The following is a 13,014-nucleotide window of genomic DNA, read 5'->3' on the forward strand; positions in this document are numbered from 1 at the left end:
TGTATTTCTTTTTTATACTCAAAATATACATGAACCTTTTAGATGGATTTTTACCTGCCTCTCCCCCTGCCTTCACCTCAGGGAGTGCTTGCCCTATGTTTCGCCTATCAAGTAACAATACTGATTTGTTAAACTGGGAACAAAGCATGACAGGAGGGAATTTAACCAATCAAAAATCTGCTTTACATATGTTTAATACTTGGTCATTTGATGGTACCCGCAAAACTCCCAAATTTTTCTACATTTTTGAGACTCAGAAGTATAATGTTAGGGACTTCCCTGGTGGCGCAGTGGTTAAGAATCCTCCTGCCAATGCAGGGGACACGGGTTTGATCCCCGGTCCAGAAAGATCCCACATGCCGCAGAGCAACTAAGCCCGTGTGCCACAACTACTGAGCCTGTGCTCTAGAGCCCGCACGCCACAGCTACTGAGCCCATGTGCCACAACTACTGAAGCCCGCGTGCCTAGAGCCCGTGCTCCGCAACAAGAGAAGCCACCGCAATGAGAAGCCCGTGCACTGCAACAAAGAGTAACCCCCGCTCGCCGCAACTGGGGAAAGCCCACGTACAGCAACAAAGACCCAACGCGGCAATAAATAAATAAATAAATAAAAATTAAAATCATGTTAAAAAAAAAAAAGAACTATATGTGTTTGCTACATTATAAAAAAAATAGTATAAGGTTAACAGTGTCCATTTATATGACTGGCATTTGGCAAGAATTGCATTTCCCATTTTCCCTTTTTTTCCTTTTTTTTTTACTTCCTTCTTGCCTACCTGTCCCCAGATCCTGTTTGAGCTCATTTAGGTTGGTCTTGGAGATATTCATTTGCACAAGAAAGCCTGGTAGTCCTCTCTGGCCTAGAGCTGCGTCAGTACTAGAATAAGAAGGGCAGGAGACTAGAGAAACTTGGGGAAAGCAATAGGCCTGAAGACAAGACCTTGAATTTGGTGTTTGAAAGTTTAGGATTGAACTCCAGCTCTGTAATATACTGGTCATGGGACCTTGGGCAGTTTTTGTTTGTTTGTTTGTTTGTTTTTAACTATTTTGAGCCTCTTGCTATAAAATGAGAGTACCTATCTTACAACATTATTAGCAAATAGAGATAATATACAGTTGAACAGTTGACCCTTGAACAACCTGGGGGTTAGGGATGCCAACCCCTTGAACAGGTAAAAATTCACATATAATTTTACAGTCAGCCCTCCATTTCCGCAGTTCCGCGTCCACAAATTCAACTAACCCCTCACCGTGTAGCGCTGTAGTATGCATCTGGTGAAAGCAATCAGCATTTAAGCAGCCCTGCGCAGTTCAGACCTGGTTTTTCAAGGTTATCAGAGCTGTAGGCTAAATTATCAGAGTTGTAGGCTAAAACTTTAGGACAGCTATTGAACAAACCAAAATATTCTGTGTGAAGGATTTACCATTCAGAGTAAGCCAAAGGTATATCAACTTGTGGAGTCTAGGGTAAAAAAAGCAACATTTGGGGGCTTCCCTGGTGGCGCAGTGGTTGAGAATCTGCCTGCCAATGCAGGGGACACGGGTTCGAGCCCTGGTCTAGGAAGATCCCACATGCCGCGGAGCAACTGGGCCCGTGAGCCACAGCTACTGAGCCTGCGTGTCTGGAGCCTGTGCTCCGCAACAAGAGAGGCCGCGATAGTGAGAAGCCCGCGCACCGCGATGAAGAGTGGCCCCCACTTGCCACAACTGGAGAAAGCCCTCGCACAGAAACGAAGACCCAACACAGCCATAAATTAATTAATTAATTAATTTAAAAAAAAAAAAAAAGAAACTGGGATTAAGAAGCAGTGATGGGTCCAAATACCCATCTAAAAAAAAAAAAAAAAAAAAAAAAAAAGCAACATTTGGATTAACAAAACCCCTATGTGTGGATAAGCTTCTCCCTTTAGGCACTTGTTTTCATGCTAAAAGTTAAATGTCTTAAATCTTCTCCACCAGGCAGGGGGATGGCTCTATTTACAACCTCTCTTGTATGTTTGTCTGACTTTTTATTTGTAAAATAATCATTTCTGGAAAATTGTATAGAAGATGGGTAACTTGTATCCTTGCTTGAGTCTCTACACTCTGCCAGTTAGCCCATATACTGTCTTCAAGTTATCTTCCTAAGGCATAACTTCAATATTTTACCATTCTGTCTCAAAAATTTTAGCCTAGAATCTGAATTTTATAGCATGGCATTCAAGGTTTTCTATGCTTATACTTCCACACTTTCTATTTTGATTCCCAGTACTCCCCTGCATAAACTCTCTATTTCAAGCAAACTGGACATTTCTGCTTCCTGAATACACGTCAAGCTTTTCAGACCTGCTTTGCCTTTGACTAGATAGATAGAGAAGATGTCAGTGAAGTTAGAAAAATAGCCAAAAGGCACTCAGTAATACAAAGGGGTGGATATCTTTTTCGACTGTCCAGCACTTTGTTCTATTCTGTTTCTTTGATAAATTCTCCACTTTCCTTTAGGAAATTTCCCTCTTCTATGTGGTCCTGGAGAGCCTATCAATCACAATGCTGTACTCCAAGCTCAGCACAGGATTAAGCATGCGACCCAGGCTGGAAAAAATTACACTACCCATCCTCCTGCCAACAGAAGTTGGCCCAAGGGTGGGCATGTGACTTCAGTAGAGCCAATTGCATGGCATCTTTGGGACTGAGGTACAGATGCAGAAATAGAAAAGATATCTTTTTCTGGATTTGGGAGGAAGAAAATCTGAGTCTCCAGTGGCTTTCCCAGCCTCAATGGAACAGTCTGTTGGTAATAGAAGAGAATGAAGTCAGTAACAGAGAAGCAGGGAGAAGAAATGGAGAGAGCCCTCATATTCAATCATTTCAAAAACAAAAGACACCCTTTCATCTCCCAGTTACATGAGCCAGTGATTTCCCTTTTATGCTAAACTGGTTTGAATTGGGTTTTTGCGCTTATAACTGAAAGCAAATAATGTATGTCTGGTCAACAACTGGTCCACTTTATCAAGTCCTGCAGAGTTCAAAGAATGAGAGTCCTGAGAAAGGACCACAGTGTGTACGTGTAATAGTCATTTGTGACTTCCAGAGTGTTGTTTTACTTGAATAGATGGGTGGAAAATATAGACAGGGAAAAAAGAATTTGTATCTATGAAAAGAAACGGAAACCATGAAGGAAAGTAAGAACCAGTTTAGGAATTAGAGAGAAAAACAGGTTGAAGTAGAGCTTTGTTGTTTTATTTGTTTTTAAATATTGCAGAGATTTGTATATATTGGTAGGTCACTAGTAATTCATTGAAAGAAAGAAATGGAGACAAATTAAATAATTGAAGGTGCAAGATCTTGAAGGAAATAGGAGAAATACTCAAGAGCACAAGTAGGAGTATTGGCTTTGGAAAGAGGAGAGGTTGCTTCTGACATAGGAGGGAAAGGAGGGATAGGTGAGAGGTTTTAACATGAGGATAAGAGAAGAGAAACAAGTTCACACTTGCATCCTTCAAATTTTTTTTAAGACATGGGAACTCTCATGAACTCATTTTATCGTTAGGTTTCCTGATCATCTCTTCCTAGTCAATAGTAGACTTAGATACCGAAATTACAACTTCTGAACTGTACACATCATTTTCAAAGGGCAAGAAACTTATTCCCTTTTCCAACAAACACTTTATCCATCAGGCTTTATTGCATTATGTTATAGATTCTTTATGCTTTTGTAATTGACCAAAGTAACTATGTATCATAGTAACTAACTGGGTAGTGTTTTTGATGATAATGATCATTCTAATAAAATGGAATTGAGCAAATATGAAGAGATGACTTCTGGGTGGGATAAATTGGGAGATTGGGATTGACATATACATGCTACTTTATGTAAAATAGATAACTAATAAGAACCTACTGTACAGCACAGGGAACTCTACGCAATACTCTGTAATGACCTATCTGGGAATAGAATCTGAAAAAGAGTGGATATATGTATATGTATAACTGATTTACTTTGCTGAACATCTGAAACTAACACAACATTGTAAATCAACTATACTCCAATAAGAATTAATTTAAAAAACCAAAGAGATTACTTCCAATTTGTGAAATTAAATTTGTGAGAAGGGTGAAATAGAATGAAGACTAATCTCCTTAGAAGTGTCTTTAAATATATAATTTATAAAATAGCAGACTTTTAAAGATATTTTAAGGCTTTGCACAATTTCCACTTGAGTAAAAACCAGATGCAGCACAAATAAAGCTGGCCTGTTTAATTTATATGTTTTAAACAGCAACTTCTACTCAGAATTCTCAGTTCTTTTATAACTAAGGTGCTGTGAATCTCTGCATTTCAGGTGGTGTAGTTATATTTTAACCTTCTTTAGAGGTTTTCTCTTTATTATCATGAATATTACCATGAATTTTGCAGATCATATTATAACATGCAGTTTTTCATATCTTTTATCTAAAAAATACATTTAAAATTAATTGAACATCACATGACAGATTTGCCCATGAGAGGACGACTTTACATTTTGCTTAAACCTCACCACATCTTGGTTTCTTAATAAAAATTTCAAGAATTTGATTTTTTAGGGGATTCATATAAAGAAAAAGAGAAATTCTATCTTAATGGGAAGTTTCCAAGTTCTGACCCATCTTTGGGAGGAAGGTATTTTCTATGAGGCAGGACTAAGTTTGGATTCTGTCTCCCCACTCAGTTTCTGAGTCTCTAGGTTAAGTTTTTCATCTTTTGCAAGCCTCTGTCAGATGGGAATAATCGTGCTGTCTCCCTTATAGGAATCTAGAAAGATATGCCTATAAAGCACATAATACAAGCCTGACATGTAACAACTGCATAGGAAATGCTGGCCCTATGACTGTTTCTAGGGAATAGCACAAGAGCACATAATAAAAGGGACGAGATCGGGAATAAGAAAGAACCATTATAACTGAAATTTATAACATTTCAGCCTCACGTATGCTAAGAATCGTGAATGGCAGTGCTATGTCTGAGGATGTTGAACTGATTGTGATAGTAAAAAGATAAACTACCCATTTCTTCTTGGGTTTTTCTGTTTCTACTTAGGCTTTAGTCTTGCCTATCTCCACACAAGCCACGTGTAAATCTCTTGTCATAAGACCATAGCCATAGGACTTGTATTAAATTTACACTCATTTTTTAAAAAATAAAACAGAAGTATGGTCTTTTATAATTAGTTAATTTATCTTTTCACTAAAGGTCTCTTTCTCCCCATCCGCCATAAATTCCCGACATCTAGGTCTTCTGAGAATTCTGCATGTGTCAACTTTTATATTTATTTCTATGATACATGTCATTTTTTTCGCTCTGAAAGAAAAAGCTTAACTAATTCTTTAGGAAGAGAATCCACTTTTCCCTTGAAATCTATTGCCTTTGTAGTTGTACGTAATTTTGACTCTTTAAGTGTAGCTCTGAGTACTATTTATCTGCCTTTGAGCTTTTCATTAGAGCTCAGGCTCCAGAGTTTGACACCGATTCAGAATGCAAAATTTCTAACAGGCTGCTTCTGATGTTTATCAGAATGTGCTGTTTTTATGCTCTTGAAACATGCAGCTGTGCTATGACCTAGGTTGAACTTGGCCCTTGATACAGAAAACAAGACTGACCTGTGAAGGTGGGGCGTCTCCTTGCAGTTTGTTCACAGATCTCTCTGGCCGGGCTTTCATTTGTTCATAGCAGTTTTCATCCACTGGTTCTTGGGAGTGGAAAAGAGATTTACAACGGAAAACTAAAAAATGCTGGCATGAATAAAAATACACGACCCAAACAACATTTAGCTATAAATGTGAAACCTTCAGGGATCATTTGACTAGGCTTTTTTTGTGAAGATACAAAGAGGGAAGGAAGCACAAACTGCTCTGCAGATCAGACTGTGGAGAAGTCTGTTGCCCTACAGCATTAACAATTAGACAAAAGAAGGTCACTTGGGATAAGAACGAGATCATATTAATTTCTTTATACCATTGTAGGACATGACAATCTCAACTTAAACTACCATTTAGATGTTATTGAGATCCCACGAGTTAAAGGATTGTCTCTGTTCCCTTTAAGCGTGATTACAAATGGTGCAGATGGCATAAAGCACAGGCACATATATTGATGATTACGATTTGGTAATTTTTTCCATAAGTAAGACGTTTTACTAAGAGGCCTTCTTAACCTTACATACCATTTTTGAAAAAAGAGGGATTAGATTATGTTTGTCGTCCCATAAATCAGTGACAGGACAGTTCAGCCAGACTGTTTTGAGGGTCTGGGGTGTATACTGCTGGTACTAAGTACTTGGGGGGTTTTGTACCATGTCCACCAGCCAGCAGACCTGCACTTATTTCATCCTGTGGGGATGCTTACGGAATCATCCGTACCTTTCTTTCCCCAGATACTCCTATTTAAAAGGGAGAAGAAGGAGAGCAGACCTGGCAGAGATGTGGATTGCACCAGTTTGACCCCATAGATAAAAATATATGTTTACTATAATACAAGGTACTTCAAAATCATTCAACCCTTTCTGAAAAGCAATGCAGAGAACTGGCCCATAGGGTGATGTTTCTCAAAGCATGGATCATGGAAAACATGCATTAGAATCACCTGGAAGCCTTGTTAAATAGCAGGTTCCTGAGCTCTATCATGGAACTACTAAATCAGAACCTGTAGGAGTGACACCTGTGCACATTAGACATGGCGACTGCAGATATGGTGGGCTTTGAGCCACCAGAATACGTAAGAAATTAAGTCCTCAGATATTACAGGTGGGTACCAAAATTCTGCAAGGGGAAATGGGAGGGAAAATTATTTTTGATAGTCTATTCCTGAAAAATAGTTTCTGATTCCTCAGAGTGCAGAGTTTAGAGGACACTTTACAGTGGGGGGAAAGACAAAAATTAAATAAATTCTTGACTCCTGTGTGTAACTTTAGGAGATTCCATACTGTTTTGATATATAGAGATTCAGATAAATTTAGCCCATTACTGGAAACCTCTGTGTTCGAGACTCAGAGATCAACGGGAATTAACCCCCAAGTCTCCTATCATGAATTAAGTGAACTTCTTACAGGGCAAGGATAGCGTTAAATCCTAGTGTTACTCTCAACAGCTTCTCTCATCAGAGCGCTGGAATTAGATCACAGCTGTTTGTTTTGAGGCATTTAGGGGCATTTTATTTCTGGGGTGGCTGGGATATTTCAAGTTATAAGGGATGCTGGGAATTGAAGAGTACTTGTTACAAAAGAACAAAAAAATGTATAACCCACTCAATGATTGTTTGGCGCTTCTCTTTCCCTGCTTGTCATCAGTGTAAACCTAGGTTCTCTACTTTAAAAGAACCAGTTAAAACAAGGGAAACCAGAGAACGTGTTCTTTGTTCCAAATTATTCACTGTAGATTTGCTTTTATATACAGAGCATAAAGCACTGTTTTCCTGGGTCATTTACTGTTCTAGAAATAGCTTTATTTCATAGAATTCTGTGTGTGTCAAAATTCATGGTAATAGAGTCTTCCGGTATTCTCATTACTACTAGAGTAAAATAAAGAGAATATAGAAAAACAGGATGTTGATTTACACTGAATGTTGCAATATGATTTATGATATGCAGCTTTGGAAATATATGCTAAATGATATGCTAAAAATACTGAATTTATGGTTACCATTGGAACATTTAAATGTGACTGTGACAAAAAAATAAGCTACCTCAAATTCTTTGTGGAATTAAGTGGGGTAATTGATTTATAAATAAATTTAATTTCTGGAAAAATAAAACTTACCTGGGACCACATTATCTAAGTTACCATAAATTGGTGTGTCTTCAAGATCATACTCATTTTCCCTATAATAAGGAAATAATTTACCTTGTTAGAATCTACTTTACACATAGTTCAAAACTAATTTCTCAGCTAAATTCAATATTGGGTAAATTATTGCGTGCTGTTATTCAGCCTTGACCACCCAAGGTAGATAGGCAAGTAAGTGAGTAAATGCAAGTGTGTATGTGTATGTGTGTATGAATTTGAAAAGATGTGTTTTGGACCCTCTTTTGGGGAACAATAATAGCAAATACTTATTTAGCACTTGTTGTGTGTCAGATACTACTTGAAGTGCATTATATATATTCATTCATTTAATTCTCACGACAATTTGACCAGATAGGCACTACAGCATTCCCACTTTATGGATAAGGAATCTGAGGCACAGCTTGGTTATATAATTTGCTGAAGGTCACAAGACTAGTAAATGGCAGAGCTGGGATTAGAACCTAGATTATCTGTGCTCTAATCTATACATTGTACTTCCTGTTTATTTGTCAAGAATAGCACTCTGAACATACCTCTAGCACTCTGTTTACTAACTAAATATTGACAGTGATGATTAAAAAATAAGAGGCCAGAGAAATATCGTAGACTCAGCTTGGCAGATGCTATAAAGTGATTGATCACCTATTACATCCAAATACTGTGCTGTTTTACATGCATTACATCAAAAACCAAGGGAAATTCTGCAGAAATATTATTATTTTCCACTTTATAGATAAGTCTGAGATTCAGGTAGATTAAAGTATTTTCCCTAACCTTATGTGTAATATCAGCAATAAATAACAGTTGTGAAAGCTTTTCTTTATGCCAGTGCTCATTCAACCCTCAGAACAACCCTATGAGAAGCATTTTTTAAAAATCCCCATTGTGCACATAAGGAATTTGCAAGCTAGAGAGGTAAATTGTCAAAAGACACATAGACAGTAACTGTCAGTGCTAGGATTGTAATGCAAGTCTGGTCCTAAAGCTCTGAATACTATTTGCTCTTGATGTTTGATTAACTTTCCTTATAGCCTCATCTGAGTAATCCTATTAGGATTACAGTAGACAACCTACCATTGTCACCAGACAGTGACAATGGCCCTGGTGACCAGCTTTCACAATAGCAGGTTGGGGACAGAAGAACATTTCAGGCAGTGAGAGTGGCATTTCATAAAACAGCAGCAAATGTTTTAACATTGAGATTACATATCACTGAGAGCTGGAGGGAATTGCATCAAAAGGAAAAAGAACTCTTATCTCAAGGGAGAACACCTATACTACTCCCATGCTTCTGAAAGAAGACAGTATATGTAAATAGTAAGTAGGTATCGTTAAAAAAAAAAAAAAAAAAACAGATCAAATGATACCTGTATGAAATGATTTGAAAATCCAGATGCTGGCATGTATTTCACTTATCTGATAACAAAGAAACTCATCCATAACCTTTCTTTCCATTGGTAATTCACTACAGCTTAATATTGGGATATGGAATAGTCCCTGCTCATGGTTTTTCTCTGGCTATACAGAGAATATAATAGCAAAAGGTGAAGAATTTTTAATGACAATCCATCCATTTTTTCCTAGCCCACACAGATAGCATATACAACCTGCAAATGATAAATCATGTCCAAAAAATGAACATCATTTCATTCTCTATGAATGAAAATAAGACGTGATTTATGATTCAGTGCCCTGTGTCTACAGGCAGGTCTCAAATGATTAATCATCTCAAATAAACTATTATAAAGAAGCAGTTGCCTAACCAACAAATTAAAAAGTATGTCTTTACTTGGCAGTGCCAAATAGCTCCAGCCTAATGCAAATATCTAATAAACTTCAAGCACAAATGTTTGGCAGTGTTTTATGTTGAAGATTGATTACTATTTAAAATAAATTAATAAATACGCCCAGAGGCTAGTGCCCCTCTGAGTTTTGGGCCAGATCAGATTCTCCATTGTTCTCAACATGTCTGAAATGATCTTCTAACTAATCAGCACATTTACTGACATTCCAAGATTTAAAATAATATTAATTGCATCTTTTACTAGGGTTCAAATTTTCTACTTCCACATAAATTTTCTCTAGTCTCTATTTTTAAAGTTTGTATTTATATTTTATTATTATTTCATTGTGAAGTCCTTTAAAGAAAATGCCTCAAATACTTTATTATCTAAGTAGATTAAATAAGTAAATTCAATTTTTAAAAAATCCTTACTTCTGTGTGGGTGATTTTGGACATAAATTCTCTGAATTTCAATTTCCTTATTTATAAACAAGGATATTAAATTATTTAATCCCTATTGTTCTTTTCAGCTCCCAAATTCAATGACATAAATGTAGGGTTCCAATATCCAAATAAAAATGAAAGATTTCTGTAAAACTAAATAAAACTATTTTAAGGGGCTGGGAAATTGTAAGATTGATAAAAAAGAGTAAGCTTAGGGTCTATCAGAAGTTGTTTTTGCTAAGTGTTAACCTGATTTGCTTAGTAGACATTTCTTTGAATAGGCAGATATATGTTTGGGCTTCACCAGTGTATAAATGTTACTGAAAGCCATAAGAGAGGATGAAATTACTAATGGAATGAGTGTAGATAGAGAAGAGATTCACTAGACCGAGCCCTGGGCACTCTGTTGTCAAAGGTTCAGGAACCAGCAAAGGAGAAGAAGCTGCTACTAATTGAGGAGAAAAACCAAAAAGGGGGTGGCCCAGAGTCTGGAGAAGCAAGTGTCTCAAGAAGTAGAGTGTCAATGTGTCAAATGCTACAGATGGATCACGTATAATGAGACTAAGATTTGCCATGTAGATTTCATTGGTGATCTTGACAAAAGCTGAGTCAGTGGATTATTGAGGACAGAAGATCGAATAGAATAGGTTCAAGAAAGAAGAGAAGAGGAAGAGAAGTCAGCAAATATGGACAGAATGTAGATGGCACGTCCAAGTTTTGCTATAAAGGGTGCAGAGCAATGGAGAGGTAACTATAGGCAATCTAATATCAAGGGAACTTTTCTTTTCTTTTTTTTAAAAAAGATGTCAGACAGTACTGTCTGTTTATATACTGATGGGAATGAGACAAAAAGGAAAGAAAAAGCAATAATGAAGGAGGAGAAAAAAGGGAAAGTTGCTGCAACAAGGTGTTCCTGAGTATATGCTCACTAAATTTTTACTTTCTCTGGCAGGGACTGTGCCATGGGTGTAGGTTTCTTGAATTTGGGGTGAGTGGATATCAAAGATAGACCCTTGGTCCAAGAGAAAAGTGTAAATCCCAGCAATTTTTGTATAACTAGGGTTAGTATGGCTAGGGTTAGCTAAGAACCAGTAGTATTTCCTATGAGGGGGGAAGTTAATGGACTCTCAGGCAATGATATCTAACATTAAATTTTTATTCTCTTGATCAGTGTTCAAATGTCCTTCTAGTGATGTCTACTTTTTTGTAAAGTCAGTTAAACACAGGAGCTTATATTGGCAGTGCTTTGGAGCCCTTGAAAAGAAGAGTCTTTTGTCAAAGTTTGGGGGAAAGGAGACTGGAAAGATCTGCCAGCATGAAGAATTCTAAACAAGATGGGGAAAGAAAACTAGAGCAATGACACAGAGCTAGGGGTACCCAAGAGGCAACCAAGAATAAGGTTTTTGGAACCTATAAGCACATTCTGGGGGATTCCCAAAAATACTTAGGTTAGGGACTGGACTTCTTGCATTCGCACAGGATTGGAGCTTGGATTATGGTTACTTGTACATTAAAACAAATAAACAGAAGGCTGGAAAACATGGAGATACTTTGGTTCCAAGTGTGGCAGTGGTCACAGTGAGGGCCTCATCTGCATATCTACCTGGAAGTCTGAGGCACCAGGGAAGGCTACCCAAGAGTTCTATTGTCATCAGGATACTCAACCCTGGGAACAGGTGGAGAGGACAGCTGAGACTAAAGGTCTGTTCCAGGGCACCAAGTCAGTATATTTAGCAAAGAGGGGAAGTGAAGGGGGGTGGTTCTCAGCCTGCCAAACTAGAAATCCAAGAAATCATCTTAAGGTAGAAGAATAGCTGCGATGAGATATGTTTTGTGATAAAAGCACCTTTCAGTGCCACCCAGGAGAAGACCATGCAAAAGTCGCTGGGGATTTGTCCTAAGTCCTTGAGAGAGACTCTGAACACCGAAGAGCTATAATAAGCTTAGCGTAAATCTAAACTGCTTTCCTAAATTAAGGGGTAAATATAATTCAAATGGGTGGGAATTTTCTTAGACCTTAATTTTCACCTAATAAAACATTCAGCCTTTTTTTTTTGTTTTTTTAATCAGTCAGCTACCCTTGTAAGTACAGTATTATATTATAATCCATACTTTTCAGATTGTAAAATTCCACTTCAGCAATGCTCATTTTCCCAAGATTACAAAGCTGGTAATTGCAAGAGTGATTAACATCCAGAACTGTTTGTATCTCAAACCGATGATATTCTCACTGCATTATCCTCGTAACACAGATCAAAAGACAAGAATTGTGTAGAATTACGTTTAAAGGACAAATAAAGTGGCCCAGGGGTAAATACCAGGAAGTGTATATTTAACTTTCTATTAGATAGAGACGCTTTGCTGTCCTTAAAGTGACCATGTTCCTGACTTACTGATGCAGGAAGGCAGGGATTTGGGGAAGCAGGAAGATAAGACCAGAGAAGCAAATTTCTTTCCCCTCCAGCATAGTTTCCCACCTAAACCAATGCTGAGTAGGAGCAGGGGGACAGTGCAGCAAGGAACCCAGTGTGAGGGAAGCTTGCCTCCCTTCTACCCAGCCTCGAACCATCTAAGGACTGAGGAAGCATCCACAATTCTAGCCCTACCTGAGAAAGATAGCCCTTATTTCCACGTGGCTGTTTTAATGTTTATTTCTTAATAGCTGGAGATAGTTCATTTGTTTTTTTCTGAAGCCTCCATGCTCTCCTATAAAGGTGACTTTGGCTCCCAAACTACATAATCAGAGAACTAGCCAAGCTGTGAAGTACATACACAAACTTGTGAATTAATATGCCAGCCTCTTTTTAATACAATCTGCATTGTATATTCAAATTTTGCCTAAATGGAGATTTATTACAACAGATAACAGATTATTAAATCCTCGAGGGAAGGATCACATCTTTTCATCTTTGTATCTCTGTTGTCTAAACAAATGCTTATTTGTTGAATGAATATTTATTGAAGGAACAGATGTTATAAAAGAACAAGC

The 13,014-nt window shown here is 37.6% G+C and overlaps 1 protein-coding gene across 2 annotated transcripts in view; it reads right to left on the reverse strand.

Moving 5' to 3' along the window:
* TRAT1 (T cell receptor associated transmembrane adaptor 1) overlaps positions 1-13,014 on the reverse strand; it is a 40,669-nt gene that overhangs the window by 6,819 nt on the left and 20,836 nt on the right. For both annotated transcript variants that reach the window (XM_082460234.1, XM_082460233.1), the window contains 2 exons: positions 7,772-7,833; positions 5,618-5,706 (listed from right to left, as the gene is read on the reverse strand). In XM_082460234.1, coding sequence (XP_082316360.1) covers positions 5,618-5,706; positions 7,772-7,833 — 151 coding nt within the window. The remainder of the gene's footprint in view (positions 1-5,617; positions 5,707-7,771; positions 7,834-13,014) is intronic.

Source organism: Balaenoptera physalus, assembly GCF_965194825.1.
Source record: "Balaenoptera physalus genome assembly, chromosome: 4".
Lineage (NCBI taxonomy): Eukaryota > Metazoa > Chordata > Mammalia > Artiodactyla > Balaenopteridae > Balaenoptera > Balaenoptera physalus.